We start from the raw sequence: 24021 nt of genomic DNA, 5'->3' as shown, positions 1-24021 counted from the left end.
GAAAAACTGGGCTCACACCCCTTGCCTCTTTGGCTACATACAGCTTGCTTCCATTCAATGCCTCTCTGGTAACAAGCCAGAGAAGGGTGCCCAGTCATTTCAAAATCTAACACAATCTAAGTCCGATTATAAAAATCAGAGTTAGAAAGGGCAATAAAAGCATATTTGTTCATTCCTATATGTCTAGGAAAGGTATGAAAACTTCACAAATTTTTAAACAGAAGGATTTGAGAGCCTCCCTAGAAACTGAACATGCACTCTATCAGAAAAAAAAAAAAAATCCCAAAAATAACAATCGTTTGTAGTCCTGATAGATTATTCAGCATTCTTTCAGCTTCTCTTATTTATCTCCTTTTAAATGTGTGTGTCTGTAGATAATAACGCAAAGGAAAGGAAAAATGGGGAAACAATACAATTTTTAAGAATGTCTCACATAACTGTTGCAAGTTTTCTTTTCTTTTGTCTGAGTGAAAACACATTCTAAAATCTACTGGAAGCACTGATTTTGTCATTCTGGGTTTTTTTTAAATCTTCCCCAGGTTTAAAATGTTTGTCAGCAGTAACAACAGCAACAATAACAGCAATACACATACATGACATTATTCCAGTAAATTTTCAGACATCGTTAGTCCTTCAGGATTCACATGCACCTGGGAAACCAATATGCTCCAAATCCCTTGGAATGTTAACAAACATAAAAGAAAACCAAATATCAATTAATTGGAAATTCCACTCGTTAACCTTTAGTAGTTAAAAGTCAGGAAGTTATTCTATACACCAAATCAAATATGAGTTAAAAAGCATCACAATGGGAACAATATATTTTTAAAACACTACTCAGTCAGCCAGGCACATTAAGAGAGGCTTTCTCAACATTCATTGGAAACCTTCATCAATGAAATTATACATTTAGCACAATTTATATTACAACATTTACACATGGTTTAATCATAAATTACGTATCTCAAGTTACACATTACAAAGTCTACAGCTAATTTACTCAACAAGAAATATTCACTTCCCCCCCTCCCCACAAAACATCAATTGTTTCTTGGTTTAGTGTGATACTGAAACAAGACAGTTTCTTGATTTTGTTATAGAGAAAAATTAAGTTGGAGGTGTTTCTGTAAAGTCATGAAATGTGCACCTAGAAAATAATGGCCAGTTACCAGGATGAAAGCAGAAAATAAAGAACAGGCAACAGAAGGAAACCAATGTTTCCATGAATACTTCTGTATTCTTTTCTTAGTAGTATTTATCTTGTTTCATATGTGAGATTTTGTTGTTTTGTGAGTGTTTGTGTGTGTGTGTTCCTGGAGTATTTCTTATTCATCCCAGGAAGCAGTCATGAGCCTTATTTCTCCCTCTGCACATCTCTTTGAAATTCTACTCATTTGTACTTTTGATGTAGATTGATAATCACATCGCTTAAAAAGTTCCTTCCTAACGCACATCTTGTTATCAGTGGTTTTCATCAGTTGAGCTAGAATGGTAAAATTCCCTTAGTCTTGTAAGTTTAGTGTATGGTTTTATTTACATTTATACTTATTTGTTGAATTGACGGAACATCTTTCTGATCTTCTCTAGAAAATAGCAGTTTACAGTCATAGCTGTAAATGAATCAGGCACTGAAAGCATCCGCCTTCCTTGTGATTTTTATGTACAGACTCAAGGTAAAGAGCCAATTACAAATGGAATATAGGCTTAAAATGACAGATACAATATTATTTCTGCTGTACTTCACACTAAACTACAAAGATAAGTCTTAAAAAAAGGAAAGAGGCCCTCTTATAGCAAATATTTGCTTAATTTGGGCACAAATATTGCACTTCAGTGTCTCGAACTCTACTAAAGAGTAGAGAAATAGGTTTAGATCTAGATCTGTACAGTTTACTTATATTTACCAAAATGCATATACAATTATATCAACAATATATTCTTAAAGTAAAGGTAGAAAACACATAAAAAACAGGAACAGACACAAAAAACAGATATTTACAGTCCATACTATACATTTCTGAATGTAGATATACTGACACCAAAACCTGGAGACAAGAAAACAAAATCAAACAAAAGACTAACAAACATACCGCAGTATGTATACCTTCTAATGTTATCTGAACAAAAGTTTAGATAAATTAAAGGTAAACTTGGAAAATCTATTTTTTTTAAATTTCCAGTTGCTACATACTGTGTCCACAAAAAACGGAATGGAAAAAATCAGTAATATTGCACATGGTGTTAATTTTAAAAAAAGTACAGCAGAAATAGTATTCACTGTATAATAACTCTGCCATGATAAGCCTTTCTGTACAGAAGGATAGGAATTTTTAAGTTTCTTTTAAACTACACATTCTGAATTAAATTGTAAACTTGTCTTTAACTTTTGACTAAGGGTCTAGCTGTAGATTTATTCTGGTATCTGCTTTATTTACAGAGTTATTTACAAAGCTATCAATTTGGATTATTTATTCAAATTGGATCATGAACTTGGATTATATACACCCTGTCTAGTTTAGATTTATAATGGATGCTCTTCCATCACCGGGGAATCACCCCTAGAAGGTCTGGCTTGTTGACCTGGCGTGAAGGTTGTCAAGGGAATGACCTTGATTGAATCATCGCTGTGATGGATTCTATCGGACATGGTGTAAAACTGAGCTCTTGTACTACTTTGCCCACTCTGATCAAGAGTACGCAATCCATCAGTTGCCGCCCCCTGCACCCAGCCCTGCTGCATAGCTATTGGTGCTTGGGCCTGGTTGCGATGCAAGGTAGCAGCCTGTGGCAGAGGAGGGCTGCGGCGGACCCCAACAGCTTGTGCCAGGGGAGGGCTATAGCGCAGGGCTGAACCCTGTGCCGGTGGTGGACTGTGACAAAGTGCAGTGGTCTGTGCTAGAGGAGGACTGTGGTGGAGAGCAGATGCCTGCACTGGTGGAGGGCTGTGGCACAGTGCGATAGCCTGGGTCGTTGGAGGGCTGTGGCAGAGAGCGATGGTCTGTGTCACCGGAGGACTGCGGCGACGAAGAGTGGACTGTGTCAGGGGTGGGCTGCGGCAGAGTGCAGAGGCCTGTCCCTGTGATGGACTGGAATGTGTCAGAGAAGCTGGCATCCAGCAGGCATCAGAGTGGCCCAAGATGAGACATTCGTGGGTACAGTTATCAGAGGCCTCTTCCACAGTTGGTTGAACAGTTATTTCTGCAGCTGTAAGGAAATAGAAGAACGAATATTTATATTTAAGTGGTAATCTATTTCATATTGCTACAGGAAAAGTTAGTTTCTCTATAAATATACCGCATTTGCAGTGTTTTTTTTAGAGTTGATGCTTATTTGTTAAAAATAATTCAGAGAGTAATATAAACAGCAGGGTGAAGAAAATCTCACTTTCCTATTTAGGATCATTTGGCCTAATCACCCCCCAATATGGACATTTTTAATCTGTTTTGTGACTATAAATACCAAGATCAAGCCATGTTGTAGCATAGCAAATAAACCCACTGCCTGTAGTGCCAGCATCCAGGGGTGCCTATTGGAGTTCCAGTTGCTCCATTTCTGATCGAGGTCCCTGCTGATGGCCTGGGAAAGCAGCAGAGGATGGCTCAAGTCTTGAAACCCTCCACCAGGTAGGAGACCCAGAGGAAGCTCCTGTCTCCTGGCTTCAGACTGGCCCAGCTCTTGCCACTCTGGCCATTTGGAGAATGAATCTGCAAGTGAAAGATCTCCCTCTGACTCTCCCTCTCTGTAACTCTGCTTTTCAAATAAATACATTCTTAAAAAGTCAATGACGTGTATATATGTATTCAATTGAAGTATGGCTTCTAACAGAAGAAAGATATAACATAAAATAAATGAGAAAGCAAATCACAGGAACATTTGAGAAACAAGATAATTATAGTTAACCAAATATTTCTCTAAGAATTAATTTTATTACAGTTTAGTGACTGTAACATGTGCCTGTTAGTTTCTACAATGATTTCTTGCTATATTCTTATTTTCTGAAATTATAAATCAAATACTAGCAAAATAATAAACGTACATAGCCGTAGCATTTACTTGTAAAGTATCATACCTTATAAAACCCCTTTATAAGCTTTCCCTAAAGTCTTCAAATGTCAGTAGATAATAAATATTATACCAATATTAGATAAATAGAAAGATAGATAGATAGATAGATCATACCATACCATATAAAGCCTAGCAAAAGAGAGATGGGTCACTATATCAATGTAACAACTGACTTGAGAGCCAGGAATGTCATCAGGTACAAAGCAGACATTGTATAACAATAAAAAGGCCAACTCTGTAAGAAGACAACACAGCTTCAAGACACAAGAAGCAAACTTAGCCACAAATGAAAGAAGAAATGTCCATCTTCAAAATTGGAGATGATGATATTCCTCAAATAGAAAACCAGTAAGAACTTAGAAGACATGAACAATACTATTAGTCAATTAGAATGAAAATGATATTTGTCAGTCCACTCTTGGAAAGTTAGAAACAGAACTTCAAAGTGACAGAATATCTATAAAAAGGTAATAGCTGATATCGTCTTGCAAGGTGAGTGATTGAGTGTACTCCATTTAAGATTGGAAAACGATAACGTTGACACTCTCACAAATCCTATTAATATTGTATTATAAAGTCTAGGAAGTTAAAAAAAAACAAAGAGAAGAAGTCAAAGGCAAGCAGACTGGAAAGAAAGAAAGTCCCATCTCATCACAGCTGAACTTTGATGTAAAATATAACAAAATATGTGCACTATCCATATGATGAAGGTAAAACATTGATGAATCCAAATTGAATATTTGATCAATGAAGAGCTATACCTAATTCACAGTTTGGAAGATTTACTATTGTTTAGATGTCATTATTCCCTAAATCGATCTGTAGATTGAACATAATCTCAACAAAAATCCCTTACGCTTTCTTTTGTTTTCATAGGTGTCAACAAGCTGTTCTGCAATTTAAATGGAAAATCATTTGAATAGCTCAAGATTTCTAGAAACAAAGAAACAAACAAACAGTTGGATAAGCTTACACATTTAATACAAAATAGCCTTGGAGTTGACATTGTGGTGCAGGGGATTAAGCCATTGTCTGCAACCCTGACATTCAAAATGGGTTTGAGTACTGGATAGATACTACATTTTCAATTCAGCTCTATGCTAATATGCCAGGGAAAGGAGAAGATGGCTCAGTTGCTTGGGCCCGTGCACCAACATGGATACAGACATAGTTCCTGGGTCCTGGCTTCAGTTTGGACCAGCTCCGGTCATTGCGTGTTGTAATCATTTGGGTGGTAAACCCATGCAGGGAAAATTCTTTCTCTCTCTCTCTCTCTCTCTCTCTCTCTCTCTCTCTCAACTTGGCTTTCAGAAAATTAAAAACAAAATAAAAGCTTATATAATAGAGTAGCCTTCAATACAAAACTGTAAATTTATTCCTGTAATAGAGCCACATGAATATACTCAAGGAATTTGTTTTTTACTAAGATGTGAATTATAATGGAGAAATCATAGACTATTCAACAACAACTAGTCATGGATCAATCTAAAAGTGTAAAACCCTAAATTTCCATAATTAAAAATAAAGTTGAACAAAATCTTTGCAACTTTGGCTTAGACAATGTTTTTAGCTGCAATTTCAAAAGCACATCTATAAAAAGTACACACATACATTAGCCTTTTCCAAAACTAAAAGAAAAATCTACTTGGCAAAAGGCATTGTAAAGAATGAAAAAAAAAAAGCCACAGAAAAGTGAAAATATCCACAAATCATTCTTCTAACATTTGGATTTGGATACATAAAGGACTCAAAAACTCAACAATAAGAAAGTAAAGAATGCAAGAGATTTGGAGAAATATTTAACACTTCACTAAGGAGAACATAAACATCTTAACTTACACATACAAAGAAGCTCAGGAATGGGCCTTGACAAAGAGGGTAAAATGTGGCTTGGGACACGAGCATCCTATGTCAGAGCATCTGGATCTGAGTCCCAGCTCTGCTCTCTATTTCAGCGTCATGCTAATTTGCATTCTGGCAGATGGCTCAAGTTCCTGTCACTAACCTTGGCAACATGGATGATGTTCCTGATTCCTTGCTTTAGCCTGGCCCAGCCTCAGTTGAAGACATTTAAGGAATGAGCCAAGAAATGGGATGTCTCTCAAGATCTCTCTATTTTCAGCTAAAACAAATTTTATATATAGAAACTCTCTACTACCAGACAGTAAGGAAATGCAAATAAAAAACACAAAGACAAAACTATATGTTTTTGTCTAGTGATTAAAAGAAAAAAACTGCCAAATATCAGTTTCTGGCACTTATTTGGAGTAATTGGAAGCTTCAAAGATTGCTAGTGGTGACGTGGAATGGTACAGGAATTTGGGTAAAAGTTTTTCCAGTGTCTGATAATGCAAAAACACACTTTTAATATTTTTGCAAGGCAATGAAATCTCATATCAACAAACAAATACATTTATAGACTTGAACAACTTTTTTTCTTAAACAAATCTTTTTAAAACTACTGGCTGTCTTTCAGCTGCTTAAAAATAAAAACTGTTTCATGCTCAAAAAATGAATTGGCACTCAACAATACAAAGGAATATAACTTCACAAAAATTATTTTATGGGAGAGCCGTGTAAGTATGTTTTAAAACTTCTTTTAAAAAATATTATATACTTACTATAGAAGCTGAGAGAGAGAGAGAGAAATGTATTTAGAGAGGTTTTTTTCATCTGGTAGCATACTCTGCAAAACCCAGGCCAGAGCAGCACCAGGCCAGGCTAAAACTGTGATCAGGGGACTCAGAATCTGAGTGACAAGGATCACGAGGATCATGCGATGCATCACTGCTGCCTCTAAGGGTTTACATGACCACAGAAATGGTCATAGAAGCACATCCAGGACTTGGATCCTGGCACTTTGATGTGAAGCAGTGGTAATGACTTAACCACAACACCAAAGCCCATGTCTCAATTTATATTGAAATTTGGTATATATCCACAGACTTTTTGAAGTGCTCTCAACATTTATATCAGTAATTATGTATATGAATGAATCTCAAGCTAATTTTAAGTAAAAGAAATCACAATACATAGACTATCATGTATATTATGGGAATGGTAAAATTATAGGGATGATAAACAGATAAATAACAGTATGGGCTTTGAAGTGGAGAAATGGCTGATGAGCAGGGGCAGCAGAAGCGAATTTTCAGGGTGATGAAGCAGCTCTCTGTCTTGATGATTTTGGTCCATGCTTTTGCCCAAACTGAGTGAACTGTACAACCTGATTGTATGCATTGTTAATATAAAAACTGGCAATATGGGCCTGGCACGGTAGCCTAGTGATTAAAGTCCTTGCCATTCAAGTGTCTGGATCCCTACAGGTGCCGGTTCATACCCTGACGAACCTGCTTCCCATCCAGCTTCCTTCTGGTGGCCTGGGAAAGCAGTCAAGGATGGCCCAAAGCCTTGGTACCCTGCACCTGTGTGGGAGACCCAGAAGAAGCCCTGGCTCCTGGGTTAGGATCAGCACAGCTCCCACCATTGAGGCCACTTGGGGAGTGAATCAATGGACAGAAGATCTTTCTCTCTGTCTCTTCTCCTTTCTGTATATCTGCCTTTCCAATAAAAATAAGTAAATTTTTTTAAAGTAGCAATACTTTGAAAGAATACTAACAAATTAAACAATTTGTAAATCATCTTTAACCTCTTACATTCAGTTCAAAATTTGCTGCCAAAAAAAAAAAAAAAAATGCCAAAGCTTTCTAACCATATTAGATAGTGCTCAATGGAAATATTGTATTTTCTTTTTGTAGACTCATTGTTCTGGAATATTCTCAATGCAGAATCATTTTGAAAATTGTGAGTAGAAATACTAAAAATATATGTATCAGATTGTTTATTTGTGGAAGTTACAAAACATTATAATTCAAAAATTTTATGAAGTATTCAGCCTCATACTTATTGTACCATTATAAGACTGAAAAAGGACAGGGTGATTTGTCTTTGTGTACATGATGATGTTGAGACAGCAGCACATCAAAAGTATGAATTTGCTTTTTCATATAAACTTTCTTCAGGTCTGCATATTGCCTTAATTTTCATTACAACTCACAATTAATTATATTTGCCTAATTATATTTATTTCAGGAAATAAATTCAACTAACAAGTAGAAATAAGTTTTGAAATGATTGATATAACTTTCTTTCAACTTTAGACTTCAAGGGGAAGATCTTTTTCTTTCTCTGAGCATGTGTGCTAGGTGAGTGTTAATAGAAATTTTTTTTTTTTTGGATACCTGCAGATGCTTTTATTAAAACCATGTGGTCCATATAGACTCATTGTTCAAGTGGTTCGTAAATTGATGAGCAAAACACTCATGTATGCAAGTTATAGGAAACATGTTTATGCTTACGAAGGGACAGTAGAAGCCCAGGACTCATTGTGATCCAATTCATTTTCTGGCATATAGCTTTAAAATAAAAAATAGAGGCTCAAGTTAACATAAATTCTCAACAGGATATGCAGTCCATTTACAGTCATCATTCCATTGTGTTTAAAACCAAAAGGCAAGATGCTAAAGAACTGATTCTAATAAAAATGTATTTCTCCATTAGATAGCCATTTATTTTTCTTGGCTTAATACACAAAGAAGATACGGCTGTATGAGACTGTTTGAAAAACTCTATAGTTGTTGTACACTCATGTTTGAGAACTGGTAGGGAAAATGGAATTTTTATGTGATTTGAATAATGTAAAAGTAAATGTGGAAATATATGGACACATATAATTCTGCTTTAAAAACAAAATTTAATTTTCTACTAATCAGAGAGATAACTGATCTGTTAGACTTAACTTTTATGACAAAACAATCTATCATATTTTAACACTGAACCACATGCCGTTTCATGATAAACAAATTGACACAGTTATTTTCAATAGAAGAGCATGTAATTTATAGCCATTCTGTTTTAAACAGCTGTATTGTGTATTGTTCATTCTTTTTTTTTTAAGATTTATTTATTTTTATTACAAAGTCAGATATACAGAGAGGAGGAGAGATAGAGAGGAAGATCTTTGGTTCGATGGTTCACTCCCTAAGTGACCGCAATGCCCGGTGCTGTGCTGATCCAAAGCCAGGAGCCAGGAGCTTTTCCGGGTCTCCCATGTGGGTGCAGGATCCCAGGGCTTTGGGCCATCCTCAACTGCTTTCCCAGGCTACAAGCAGGGAGCTGGATGGGAAGTGGAGCAGCCGGGATTAGAACCGACGCTCATATGGGATCCAGGTGCATTCAAGGCGAGGACTTTAGCTGCTAGGCCACGCCGCCAGGCCCTGTTCATTCTTTACCCCCACCCATGTAAATCAAACAACTTAAAAGGTTTTACTGTATTCACAGTGTGCAACCATCACCTCAATTAACTTCAGAGTACACTCATGACCTCAGAAAGAAACACTATCCATTTGCAGTCAGTCCATTTCTGCCCAAACTACAAAATCCTCAGCAATCATTAATAAACCTTTTATCTCTCTTTATTCTGTACTTGAAATATAAATAATTTATGTAGTGTCTTTGATGAACTTTTCTGTTATGTTGAACACCATAATTTCAAGTTCTATCCATGTTACAGTATTTATCAATATTTAATTTTTTATTATTTAAGATATTTCTTTGGATATCTATATCTATATACTATATTTTATTAGCTTATGGATACTTGGGTTATTTATATTTTTGTCCATCATTAATAATGTTACTAATAACATTTTTTCAATGTTTTTTACTACATCAAATTGACCATTTCATAAATGTTTAACTTTGCTAGAGTTAACTTTTTTTCCAGTTTGATTTAAACTATTTTACACAAACAAGAGATATGCACGGGCAAGACACCATCCCGACCAGGTGGGAGTGATCAATGTCCAATAAAAGTGGGAAGACTTCATCACGGAAAAAAAAAAAAATAGAGATATGCACAAAGCTATTAATTTCCCCCACATGCTTGCTAACCTAACAGAAAGACATAAAGATTCAATTCCCCCAAATACTTGATAACATTTTTTTAAAATTATAGCCGTAATAGTAAGAATTGACGTGTCATTGTACTGTTTACAGAATAATAAAGTTTTTATTTGTTGAAGAAAGTTTATTTATTTATTTATGAAAGAAACAAATGTTTTTTTCGATTGTTTATCTTATTTGCAAATAGTTATTCTAGTCATTTCATTTGTCAATTTTTTATTTATAAAAGTGAAAAAATTCCCATATTTCACAATATGGATTATGAAGCATATTCATACTTCCCACTCTAGCCTCGCTCCTGCCCTCATTTATCGCCCATCATCCTCCTTCCTTATTTCTTTTCTTTCTTCTGAGTTTTTCCAGTGGTGTACTTTCATTTTACTTCACAATCACATGCTCAATTCTCCTTTAGGTCAAATGATCAACACATAGCATGTAGAAACTAAACAAACAAACAAAACCTAAGAAACTAAAAACCCAAATTAAAAACAAACCACTATTCCTCAGAATAGACAAAGGTGGTAAACAATAATCAAATCCTACCATACTAAACTTGATCATATAGATTGTATTTTTGTACTTTGTGTATTAGTTATCACAGACCTTTGAATATGCATGATATTTGCTTTGTGGACTAGCTTATTTCACTAAGAATAACGGTTTCCAATTGCATCCATTTTGTTGCAATACAAGATCTCATTCTCTTTCTTATGACTGGATAGTTGTATTCCATAGTACATACCTACCACATTTTCTTTAATCAGTCATCGGTTGATGGGCATCTTGGGTTGATTCTACATCCTAGCTATTGTGAACTGAACTAGAGTAAACATGGGGCTACAGATGACTTTCATATGCTGACTTCATTTTTTTTGGATAAATTTCCAGGAGTGGAACGGCTGGGTCATATGTTCTATCTAGTTTTAGATTTCGGAGGGATTTCCCTACTGACTTCCATAATGATTGTATTAGCTTAACTTCTCACCAACTGAGAATTAGGTTGCCTTTTCCCACATATATCTGCTAGCATTTATTCTGTCCCGGTGTCTTTATGTTAGCCATTATAATTGGGGTAAAATGAAACCTGATTGTGATTTTTACTTGCATTTTCCTGATGGCTAGTGAACTTCAACATTTTTTTCATGTTTCTCAGTCATTTGAATGTCATTCTTTGAAAAATACCTGTTCATGTCATTTGCTCATTTCTTAACCAGTTATGTTTCTTGATGTTTTTTTTTAATTATTTATTATTTAACTTCAGTAATTACATTGTATTATGTGACACAGTTACATAGATACTTGGGTTCTCCCCACCCCTCCCCAAACCCTCCCACCATGGTGGATTCCTCCACCTTGTTGTATAACCACAGCTCAAGTTCAGTTGAGATTTCCCCATTGCAAGCGTATACCAAACATAGAGTCCAGCATCTTATTGTCCCGTCAAGTTCAACGGCTTCTTAGGTATACCCTCTCTGGTCTGAAGACAGAGCCAGCAGAGTATCATCCCAGTCAATTGAAAGCTCCAACATACCATCAGCAAAAATTTACATCATTATGGAATTAATTGACATAGTAATGAGTAACCAATATGTTAAAAGTAAATGCGAGTTCCTAGCCACCTTCTGTGACCACCTCACCTATACTTCAATTTTAGTTTATACACATCATATAACATTCAAAACATAACATGTTATACATAACATCATATCATCTTAAATTAAGGCAAACATGTGGTATTTAACCTTTTGGGATTGGCTCATTTCCCTTATAACCTGTATATTAATCCTTTATCATTTGCACAACTTGAAAATATTTGTTTTCCCACTTTGTTGACAGTCTTCAATGAAATGCAGAAGCTTCTTTGTGTGGTGTAATATGATTTGTCTATTTTTGCTTTAATTGTGCTTCTGGGACATTTTCCAAGAGATCTTTGCATATATACATGTCTTATACAGTGTTTCTGTTTCTTTTTTTTATCTAGTGATTTGATGTTTTCAAACCAGAGATTTAGTTCTTTGATCCATCCAGAGTCTATTTTTCTGTAAGATGTAAGGATCTTATTTCATATTTCTGTACATATAGATCAAAATTTTCCAGCAACATTTGTTGTTTTCTCCCTGGATTTATTTTGCTTCACTTGTCAAAAATTAGTTGGCTTTTGATGTGTTGGTTCATTTCTTGGATTTCTACTCTGTTTCATTGATATTTATGTCTGCTTTGTTTGCCAGTACTGGGCTGCTTGTACTACATCCTCAAGGATGGTATTGTTATATCTTCAGCTTTGTTTCTATTGTTCAACAATGCTATAGTTTTGGGGGGTTGTCTGTGTTTTAATATAAATTTTAGCTTTGTTTTTTTCCAGATCTGAAAATATCATAGGTACTTTGAGATAAACTGAATCTGCACATTGCTTCTGATAGTTTGAACGTTTTGATGATATTAATCCCACCAATCCATAAGTATGCAAGTTTTCTCCCCATGTTTTAAAGTTTTCTTAATTATGTGTTTAGGTATTGATTAATTTATTTATTTTAATTATTATTTTATAATGCAATTCCATAAGCTCTGAAATTTCTTCTCCCCCTCTCCAAGTCTCTTCCCTGATCCAATTTCCTTCATATTATTACAATAGTATAGTCCTTCATAAAATGTTTTCTTCTTTTTTTTCTGTAATGCTTAGGATTTTTCTTATAAAGATCCTCTGCATGTTTAGTCAAATTTACCCCAAGGTATTTAAAATTTCTGCAATTGTTTTGGACGAGATCGGTCTTACAAGCTCTTTCTCAGCCATGGGATTATTTATGTATACAAAGGCCATTCGTTTTGGTGTGTTGAGTTTATATCCTGAAACCTTATCAAACTCTCTTAACAATGTCTTTTGCTTCCCTCTGTATAGAGAATTATGTCACCTGCAAACAGCTATGCTTGATGACGTCCTTTCCAATTTGTATACTGTTTATTTCTATTTCCTGTTTAACGGCTCTGGATAAAACTTCCAGGACAATGTCAAAGAGCAGTATTGAGAGTAGGCATCCTTGTCTTGATTCTAATCTTAGCGAAGTGCTTCAAATTTTTCTCCATTCAGTAGGATACCAGCTGTTTTCTCATACAATGGTTTGAATACGTAGAGGAATGATCCTTCTCTACACAATTTGCTTAAGGCTTTTGTCATGAAAGGGTATATTATCAAATGTTTTCTCTGCATCTAATGAGATAGTCATTTAGCCTTTATTCAATTTTTTAGTTGTTTTTATTTTTAGGTTGTCCAACATAGATAAAAATTAATCTGAGTTTTCTGATTACTTCTCTTGATTCTTGAAATCTGTTATTGCTCCACTCTAGTCAGGTGTGTGTTTTGATTATTGTGCTTTTTAACTTCAGAGTTTGCATTTGATAATTTCATAACTTTTTGGTTTTTTAGTGATATTCTAAATCTGATGGCATATTGTCATTCTACTTATTTAAGCATAGTTTTTTTAGATAGTGGAACATAAATATGCATGTTTCTCTTCACTGCTTTACATTTTTCATATACGACTCAAGTTTTCTGTCTCATTGTATATATCATGGTAAAAACTAATCATATGGAAAAAACATTACAGCAACTGTGGCAATTAACAATGCTTCCCTCTCTGGGAATAGACTTGGCTTTTCTTTGCTTATTTGTTTTGTTCATTGCCTGGATTATCTTAGTCAGATGGCTTCCTTGCATAATGGAAAGTCACTGATAACATCCATCAGAGTTCAGTCTTGGACACTGTCTCAGTTGTATCATCTACTACAGTTGGCATCATGTCCAGCCAGTTTGGCTCTACTAATTGTTGGCTGACTGCTTAATTTTTTGGCAGTATCCTGGGCATAAATTGCTCATAAACATGAGTTAAATAAATTTAGACTCCTTTTCAATTATGTTTTTTGGGGCAACGTTTTGATGTCTTGTTACTTTTTCTGTGTCTTCTTACACAGTTCGTTCTGCTAAACTTCCAACAGCTCTACAGTTTTCTTTTTGTTTTCTTCTCTCATGAAGCTACTATCCTCTTCTTAATTTTGAAAATTATCTTCCATGGTACAGTTGTATAAATGTAGGGATTCCTTCCTTCCCCTTTCCTAACTCCCTGCTATTTTCCCCATATTAACACAACAGTGTAAGTCTTTAGTAACAGTTAATAGCTTAACTTCCTGCTATTTAAATAGATCTTGCATTGTAGGTATAGACAAAGATAAAAAAAAATCTAGTTTCATGCTGCCAAGATATATTTAACTGTTTCATTGGGAGTCTTTCTTTTATTCGAAAGAGGAGATGCATACTGCCGTTTTGTTAGTTTCTATTATACGGTTTATCTGTGAAGATATATTTATGTGTTTGATTACTTACACATCTGTTTGTTTTGCAGTTTGCATGAAGGCTGTCATAGAAAACATGTGATATCTGTCCTTTTGGGAATGGCTTATTTCATTAAGAATAATAGTTTCCACTTGGGATGATTTTGTTATAAATGATAGGATTTCAAGTTTTTCAATAGCTGAGAAGTATTCTGTAATGTAGATATATTGTAGTTTCTCTGTCCATTCCTCTTTTAACAGTTCTCTGTGTTGTTTCCATGTCTTTCTTATTGTGGATTATGCTGCTATGAATATAGGGCTGTGAGTCACTTTCTTATACGCAAATTATATCTCATTTGGATATATATACCCAGGAGCGGGATATCAATGTTATTATGGGAAAGGCAAACCAGAATCAAACTGAGGTGCCACCTAACTCCAATGATAATGGCCTACATAAAGAAATCAACCAATAAAAACTGCTGGCAAGGATGTGGAGAAAATTGTGCCTTAGGGCCCAGCGCGATGGTGTAATGGTTAAGGTCCTTGCCTTGAATGTGCTGGGATCCCATATGATTGCCTGTTCTAATCCCGGCAGCTCCACTTCCCATCCCCGCTCCCTGCTTGTGACCTGGGAAAGCAGCAGAGGATGGCCTTAAGATTTGGGACCCTGTACCCACGTCGGAGACCCAGAAGAGCTCCTGGCTCCTGGCTTTGGATCGGCTCAGCTCCAGCCATTGCGGTCACTTGGTGAGTGAACCATCGAACCAAAGATCTTCCTCTCTGTCTCTCCTCCTCTCTGCACATCCTCCTTTCCAATAAAATAAATAAAATAAAATAAATCTTAAAAAAAAAGAAAATAGTACCTTAATCTGCTGTTGGTGGGAGTGTAAACTAATACAGCCACAACAGAAATCAGTACCAAGAATGCTTAGACAATTGAGAATTGATCTATCATAAAACCCAACTATTGCACTCCTCTTTTTTTTTTTACCAGCAAAATATTCATTGGTTTTGGAAATCTCATTAGCTTAAATTTGTCCATATTTTCTTACAAATAAAATCCCTGCTACTTGGGGAAAGGTTTGGAGCCCTCTTTTTACACATCTTTCCTCACCTGAAAAAAAAAAAAAAAAAAAACCTTCAGTGTGCCCCTGCATGGGAACTAAGAGTGGCGACATCAGCTTGCTTCAGCTAGATTTGAAGAGAGTTGCACAAGTTAAAGTACCTTCAGTTACTCATAGTTTTTCCAGCTCATTATGAGCTTCACAACATTGGGCTAAGTTAAAGCATATACAAGCACACTAGTCTGTAGCAGACCTTCCATAAAATCTAGTACTGAGAATCCTGCCTCCCACCCTTGGGAAAAGAGTTTAACCATAGATTATGAGCTGGAGAAAGCATTCCAGCTTCTCGGATTATGGGAGATCCACCCTGGATCTCTGCCTGCTTAGCCTATGTGGGAGGTCATAGGTACATGGCAGAACATGTCCCCGGGAGAACACCCTGACAATGGTCTTGGCTCACCAAGTCCTCAACATGGCCTGATCACTGGTTATACATGTTAGAGTGGTGAGCTAAGCCTCAGTTTCTCTTCCCTGACCTTGGATGAGCTGTGTTGGGGCTTCTTGATAAGCAACTCTGAGAAGTCAAATACACCCCACAACCTACCTGCCACCACACATAGTGAATGTGACCTGATTCCTACTTGCCAGCCTATGTCTTGTATGTGAGCTGTGACTTGATTGGAGGGTCTGAGAGAGAAAGAGAGAGAGAGAGAGAGAGAGAGAGAGAGAGAGAGGGAGAGAGATGCTTTCTAGACAATTAAAGTGTCACTGTTGGGTGGGAGGACTGTTAGAAGATGCCCTTCCGCCCGCCCCTTTTCTAGTCTGTATAAGTTTGTGCTGCATTTCAATAAACAGACATGTTGGATCATACTATCTCAGGTGGCTCTTATGACTGCAGAACACAGTCGCCTCACCCTCTTGGTGGTTTTAGGACCTGTTGGCAGGAAAACCTCCAAGATCAAATGATTATTATCAACATGTAGCTTCTGTCACGTTGTACTTCAGGAAGGGCATGGATTATATTTTGAATGCTACAGGTTCTCACTATTTTTGCAGAACATTACAATGAATAAATGTTTCTGCACTTGCTATTTGCTTCTAGGACAATTTCCAGCAACTTTAAATTGCTTTTAAAGTAATTTTCACCCATCATGACTGTTTCACTGGGGAGAAGATGCATGTAACTACTTATGTAATCATCTATAGACGGTATCTTTCCTATCCACTCTTTTTCTATTGCAGTAAAATACATAAAGCTAACATTTACAATTTCACCATCTTTAGGTGTATAGCTTTATTTATACAAGTACTCTCCTATTCTGGTGCATCATCATTACCACCCATTTCCAGAACTTTACAATCTTACCCAACAGACACTATGTATCCATTCAACACTGACCTCACCCTCCCTGCAACTCCTGGCAACTACCATTATACTGTCTTATAAATTTGACAAATATAAGAACCTCTCATAGACTTCAAAACAGAGCTATAATTATCCTCATAACAGCTTTATTTATAACACCTAAATGATGGAAGCCACATAAGAGTTGATCAATAGAATGAATACGTATAAGTTTCTCTCTGTGCAATGAACTATCCTGAGTTCAAAAGCAAGGAATATTTGACACATACTACAATATGATTCATAATAAAAATTTTGACATATCCACATAGCCATCTTGTTATTTTTTACTACTCTAATTGACGCAAACCATCCAACTTTTGAATTCAATTGTTACCTCTATTTAAGCATTGGCATCATCAAGTTATATCAGTAATCAGTAATGTCTCACTAGATACCCTTAGCTCTAATTCACAATATAAAGCCCACTGTGATGTAAACTTACACTAGCAGTCTACAAAATGTTTTGTTGTATGGATTATGAATCCATTCCCTCGAAATGTTTGTCTAACTTGTTCTTGGATTTTATGTTCTGACTGTGATATCTTTGGCTTTTATTTAATATTAATCATAGTTTTTAAAATTTTCTCCTGTTTTATATATTACCTTATGTCTTTTGCATTGCTTTTTGATCTCATTCCATTATTTGGATGATTCTGGCTGTCTGTTTTCTTGAGTCAGACTATGCTATGTGTGGAGGTGGTGTTGCCTTTTGTAGGGATTTTTCTCCAGAGGGTTAGAAATGAGCCATCTGTTCCCTGGTTGACCTCCACTATCTATATTTGAAGAATTCTCTTATGCAGTTGTTTTATCTTGTCATAAAGTCATCTTGCAAATGCCTGAGTGAACATGAACACTGCAAATGTTTTGGAAGCAGTATGAGAGAATGAGTTGTGGTGTCCATTCATGAGAAGGCTTACAACAAGTTCTGTTTTCATTATAGGACCTCATTCTTATTCTCCTTTGGAGGATTACTAAGTCAATTTCATTATATTATATTATATTATATTATATTATATCATATCATATCATATTATATTCAATGCATAGAACATGATAATTTTAAGCAATGTTAGGAATAAACTTTTCAAATCTTAGTTTGGTCTGGTTTTAAATAATTGTGGTTACTGCTTTTTTTTCTTTATTGAGATGTCACTTAAATGCCATGAAACTCATACAGATTAAGTGTATACTCAATGGATGGTAGTGCTTGTATAAAATTTGGTGGATTTTGGCAGCTGCATTCAGGACACAAAGAGTCATTATTCTAAAAAGCATTTTTTTTTTTTTTGCTCTTTCACTTAATCATTGTTCCACCACCTTTGACACTTTCAATGTCTTGACTTTTCTAGAATTTCACATAATGGATCAAATGGTATGTAGACTTTCATGAAACTTAAGGAATACATTTGACACTCATCTATATTTTGTGTATTACTATTGTGACCCTTTCTATTGATAAGTAACAGCCTACTCTATGGATATATTTATGAATGGTTTATCTATTCACATGTTAATGAACATTAGAGAACTGTGGATAATACATGCATACAAGTCTTCTCTTGGATAAATGTATAAAACAGTATTATTGATGGATAAGTTTAACTACTTGACACTGACATCCTGACTTTTACAGTTCCTGTGCCACTTTGCATTCTAGCCAGTAATGTTTGAGAATTGCTACTGTACCACATTATCACCTTGGTGATTTTGACTTTAACTATGTTAGTTGGTATTAGTGTGCTATATATGAAATCTTAATTTTAACTCTTCAATGAAGTGTGATACTGAAAATCTTTACAGTTATTGAACTTTCTTGTTAATGAAAGCATTTTACTTAAAGATAGTCTCAAATTTACAAAATAAAAATTGTGGGAGTAGTAATACAAGGATTTTCCTATACTCATCACCCCATTTAGCATATTAGCAGCTAAAATATTTTAATGTTTTATTAATATACTTTTTAAATATTTTTGTTACAAGTGCTTTTCAGGTGTTTATTATGAAAATAGTTTTACTTAGGGCTGGCACAGTGCTGTAATGGGCTAATCCTCTGCCTGCAGGGGTAACATCCCACATAGGCACTGGTTTGTGTCCAGACTTATCCACTTCTGATCCAGCTCCCTGCTAATTTGTCTGGCAAAGCAGCAGAAGATTGTTCAAGTCTTTTGGCCTCTGCATGCACATGGAAGACAATAAGTTACTGGATCCTGGCTTCAAGTGTGCTCATCTGGATCCTTTTTGGCTATTTAGGGAGTGACCCAGTAGACAAAAGAAACCTCTCTCTTTCTCCTACACTCTGTAAATCTGCCTTTCAGATATGAACAAATCAATTTTTGAAAAATAAAATGTTTTCTCTTTTGCTTCCTAAAAAAATCTTGATTGTGCAAAGAAATTAGTTCAAATGTTAATAGCTGCAGCAACAAATTGAAAATGTGGCAAATTAAGTAGCAATTTCATGATTAATTCATATAATTTTCATAAATTTGAAGATCTGATTAAATGGAGAATCCGTTGACATATAATTTTTTAGATAATGAGATAATACTTCACATAATATCTTTTCAAAACTTGTGGTGAATCACTGTAATATCTCAATTAAAATTATATTAAATCATGAATAATCTAATGTATCGATTGAAACACTCTACAAAGATGCACCTTGATAATTTGAAATGTTTTTTTTCCTGTTCACCATTTAACTTAAATTGATTCATATTCAGCAAAAATAATATAAATATTACTTAAATGCAATGTGTCAATTCAGTTCTGAAATTTAAACAGACTGTGATTATTTTTCTAAGGACTCTTTTTTAAAAAAGATTTATTTATTCTAATGGGAAGTTACATATACATAGAAGAGGAGAGACAACAAGATCTTCTATCCGATGATTCACTCTCCAAATGACTGCAAAGGCCACAGCTGAGCCAAACTGAAGCAAGGAGCCAGGAACCGCCTCTGGAGCTCCCACTTGGGTGCAGGATCCCAAGGCTTTGGGCCGTCCTCCACTGTTTTCCCAGGCCACAAGCAGGGAGCTGGAGGGGAAGTGGGGTAACAGGGACACAAGCTGGTGCTCATACGGGATCCCTGCTAGGGCAAGCGAAGGACTTTAGCCACTAGACTGCTGCACTGGGCAAAAGGACTCTCATTTTAAATAACTAGTATTTATGTATTTAAGACTCATGATTTTTTAAAAAATCTGTTCAGTAGCAAGAAGATAAAGTCATTTTCACAGAACTACTAAATGTAATACTTAGACTGATGATGTGAGGAGTGTTCGCAACTAAATTTATGTCTACAGCTGGTTAAAAAAAAATCACATCTTTAGCTACATGTACTTAGTATCAGTGATTCAAAATATATAGGTAAAAATATTAGTTTCAGTTCAAATAAATCTTATCAAATTTCATTATTGTATAATTAAATTTATAAAAATGCTCCAATACCGGTCAGCTAATTTTAGAACAATGTACACAAACCAAGTGTAACTAAAAGATTACCACATGAATGAATGCTGCTAAATATTCTCTTACACATGCTTTCTTTAGTGGACTTAACAGTATTCTTTAATGTGATTGACACATTTTAATTAACATAACGAGCTACTTCCCAAAGAGAAAGTATGAGATTAGGGCAGATTAACTCAGTTAAAATTCAAAAGAGTTTGCATTATGAATTAGTGGAGTTCAAATGAATTAAATTATAAACAGTATACATTGATCGCTTCTGAAACTCATGAATAGCATGTGACACTGAAGAAATTTTGTATTCTTGCTAGGAAATATATTATACTCACACAAAACCAAAACACCCTATGTGTATCACTGTAGTTCTCTAAAAAAGCCATGATTCAGTAGTACAGTTGATCATTGTGTCAGGTTGAAAGGAAATTTGAACTGAAGCTATGATTTAAATATTGGCCAAAAATTCTGCCAACATGAATGCAAATTGAGCATACTGGGAAAAGGGAACATACAGCCAGGCAATAAAAATAGTAGACACAAAGAATATATTACTGAGAAGACTGCCCCAATATCTCTCCTTGGAAACCACTTACAAGTGAACGGTTACCATCTGCACTCGGCGAGGAGTGACAAAAATGACAGTAGATTGAATTATATATTTAGCACAATGAGATGAAGATCACTGTCAGAATATAATTCATCTGTTTTGGCTCAGAGAAAAGATGTGTCCTTATGATGTTGAATTCATTTGGACAGACCTTTTCCTTCACTCTAAAAGCTTATATTTACTAGACGTTTAAATTATTTTTGAGAATTATTTATTAACTCATGTTTCTATAATGGGCTAATCTAAAATATGTGTTTCAAGAAATAGAGAAGCAAGTATCAATATTTCAAAATTCAGGTATCAAGTTCATAGATCTTATTAAAATTGTTTCAGTGATGCCCCCCATCATAATCTGACATCAATTTGGTAAAAAAAAATATTTTATAGATATTTCTCTTAGTGTTATCCCCCCAAAAAATATTTTGATTTTCATTATATAGATAGCTCCAGTTAAATTGTTTCTTTTAATATATCTTAGATTGGGATAGTGATTCCACATGACAGAGGCCTGATACATATCCTTTGATTATTGTTCTAAGTTGGACTCTCATGAGAATAAGAGATTGTGGCAAATTTGCTCTTGATCTCTCTTTCTCTAGGTTCTTCCGTTACTTTCCAAGTGCATCACTGAAAAATTTCCCTCTTATATTTTAGGAGAACATCTGGTTGTACCTGGTATACTAATTTCCCCAAAATTTAACTGTACTTCAGAGTTTACAGTTTTCTCTTCCCAAGCCCATGACAAAACTATATGACCCATTCTAATGATTTTATCTATTGGAATTTGATTTAATGGGGTTCAGATATATTCCAGACATATTTGAAACGTTCAGCATCCATGTTAGGTTACAGCTTTGAGACTTCTAAAGCACCACTAATACAGTGAGAATAATTTGTGCAAGCTGATAAGTTCAAGTTGCTTATGTAATCAAATTAACCAAAGGAGACAAATAATACATTGGAAAATCACATCACATGATGAGTGATCCTATTTTCCTCTAACATTTCTTCAATATTTCCTAGGATTTGCAGGGCACAAATTAAGTTGAGGTGATCATCACCAATATCATATTCTGGAAACCAAATAGGTATGCAAACATCAGGCTGCTCCCATCCTCGTTTTTTTCTGTTTGTTTGCTTTTTGTAATTTATTTTATTATGTGATGATACAGTCCCATAGGCTCTGAGATTTCCACTCCCCCTCCTCAACAAATCCTCACCTCTCCAACCACTAATTTCCCCTAATCAATTCAATAGTATGGTCTTTCGTAAACAGTCCTAAGTCCATCATTTGGTTATTTAAGTGTATCTGGGCATTGTACGTATGCACAATGGTATAGAGACCAGCATCCCATTGTCTGGATATATTTAACAGTGTCATTGGGAGTCTGTTATTGGTTTGTAAGTACAAATGCTTACTGCATTGTAACTTCATATCTGGATGTGATAGTCTACATTACATGGTTACTATACATCCTCTTAAATGAAAAGTCATTAAACAATAGGAAGAAAAATAGAAAATTAACAACAAAATGAAATTAAATATCAAGCTACTGAATGACCAATGAGTCACTGAAGAAATGAAAAAGAAGGGGCCTGGCAAGGTAACCTAGTGGCTAAAATCTTCGCCAATAAAGCACTAGGATTTCATATGGGCACCAGTTGGTGTTTTGGCTGTTTCACTTCTTTCTAACTTCCAGCTCCCTGCCTGTGGCCTGGGAAAGCAATTGAAGATGATCCAAAGCCTTGGGACCCTGCACCCATGTGGAAGACCCGTAAGAAGCTCCTGATTCCTGGCTTCATATCAGCTCAGCTTTGGTTATTGCAAGCACTTACGGAGTGAATCAGCAGACAGAACACCTACCTGTCTGTGTTTCCTTCTCTCTGTATTTTGACACTTCCAATAAAAATTAAAAATTGTTTAAAAAGAAAAAATGAAAACAAAAATGAAAAACTCTTGAAGCATATGCTGCTTCCTATGAGTGACCTATGAGTCAGTGAGGAAATTAATAAGAAAAAAAAAGCTTTTTGGGATGAAGTAAAATAAAAACAAAAAAATAACAAATGCAGCAAAAACAATGTTGAAAAGGCTGTTTATTTTGTATTTGCATGAAGGCTGCTTTATATCAGAGAGAAATTATGATATTTGTCCATTTGGGATTGAGTTTTTTCACTGAGCATAATGCTCTCTTGTTGGGACCATTTGGTTGCAAATGGTAGAATTTCACTCCTTTTCATGGCTGAATAGTATATTCCATTGAGTAAATGCAATCTAGCATTACTTCTTGTGCTCACCAACAGGGACTGAATCCTGACAGAGGAGTTTCCCGAGCTCTTCTATCAGGCCAGCTTGCAAATGCAGATCTCTCTCTCTCTCTTTTTAAGATTTATTTTATTTTTATTGGAAAGGCGAATATACAGAGAGGAGGAGAGACAGAGAGGAAGATCTTCGTCCGATGATTCATTCCCCAAGTGACCACAATGGCCAGTGCTGCGCCGATCTGAAGCCAGGAACCAGGAACTTCTTTCCGGGTCTCCCATGTGGGTGCAGGGTCCCAAATCTTTGGGCCATCCTCAACTGCTTTCCAAGGCCACAAGCAGGGAGCTGGATGGGAGGTGGAGCTGCCGGGATTAGAACCGGTGCCCATATGGGATCCCAGTGCGTTCAAGGTGAGGACTTTAGCCGCTAGGCCACGGCTCTGGGCTCTCATCTCCCCATTCTGCCTTCCTCACTCACCAGTGGGAACTGTAGCCCAGCCGGGGTACCCTCTTAGCTCCCCTACCAGGTCTACTACCAGCCAGATTGTGCATGTACCAGTAGTTGTTCTGACCCAATCTGGCATGACCCATCCCACATCATGGCACTTGCCATTGGATTTTGCAGTCTGACCTGGCCTGGCTCGCAAACAGTATCAACTCTTGTTGGTGGGAGTTATAGCCTAGCTCTGCCCAGCCTGTCCCCATCCTTGGTTTTCATACAAACCGGTAGGTGTGATAGCCAAGCCTGGCATTGCCCATACTCAGCATTAAAGAGCTCCAGCCTGGGAACCTGCCCACCTGTCTGGGTTCCATGTATACTTGCCCACAGGTCCCCAGACCCCTTTTGCTGAAGTCTGCCCCCCACA

The 24021-nt window shown here is 35.9% G+C and overlaps 1 protein-coding gene across 2 annotated transcripts in view; it reads right to left on the bottom strand.

The window, feature by feature from the left end:
• Positions 1–288: 288 nt before the first annotated feature.
• The window catches only part of PCDH11X (protocadherin 11 X-linked), a 722012-nt gene continuing 698279 nt past the window's right edge, over positions 289–24021 (bottom strand). For both annotated transcript variants that reach the window (XM_004596311.4, XM_004596313.4), the window contains one exon: positions 289–3204. In XM_004596311.4, coding sequence (XP_004596368.2) covers positions 2522–3204 — 683 coding nt within the window. In that variant the 3' untranslated portion in view covers positions 289–2521. The remainder of the gene's footprint in view (positions 3205–24021) is intronic.

Source organism: Ochotona princeps, chromosome X, assembly GCF_030435755.1.
Source record: "Ochotona princeps isolate mOchPri1 chromosome X, mOchPri1.hap1, whole genome shotgun sequence".
In the NCBI taxonomy this organism is placed as follows: Eukaryota; Metazoa; Chordata; class Mammalia; order Lagomorpha; family Ochotonidae; genus Ochotona; species Ochotona princeps.
The sequence above is the reverse complement of the archived record's forward strand: the minus strand, read 5'-3'. Positions and strand labels throughout refer to the sequence as shown.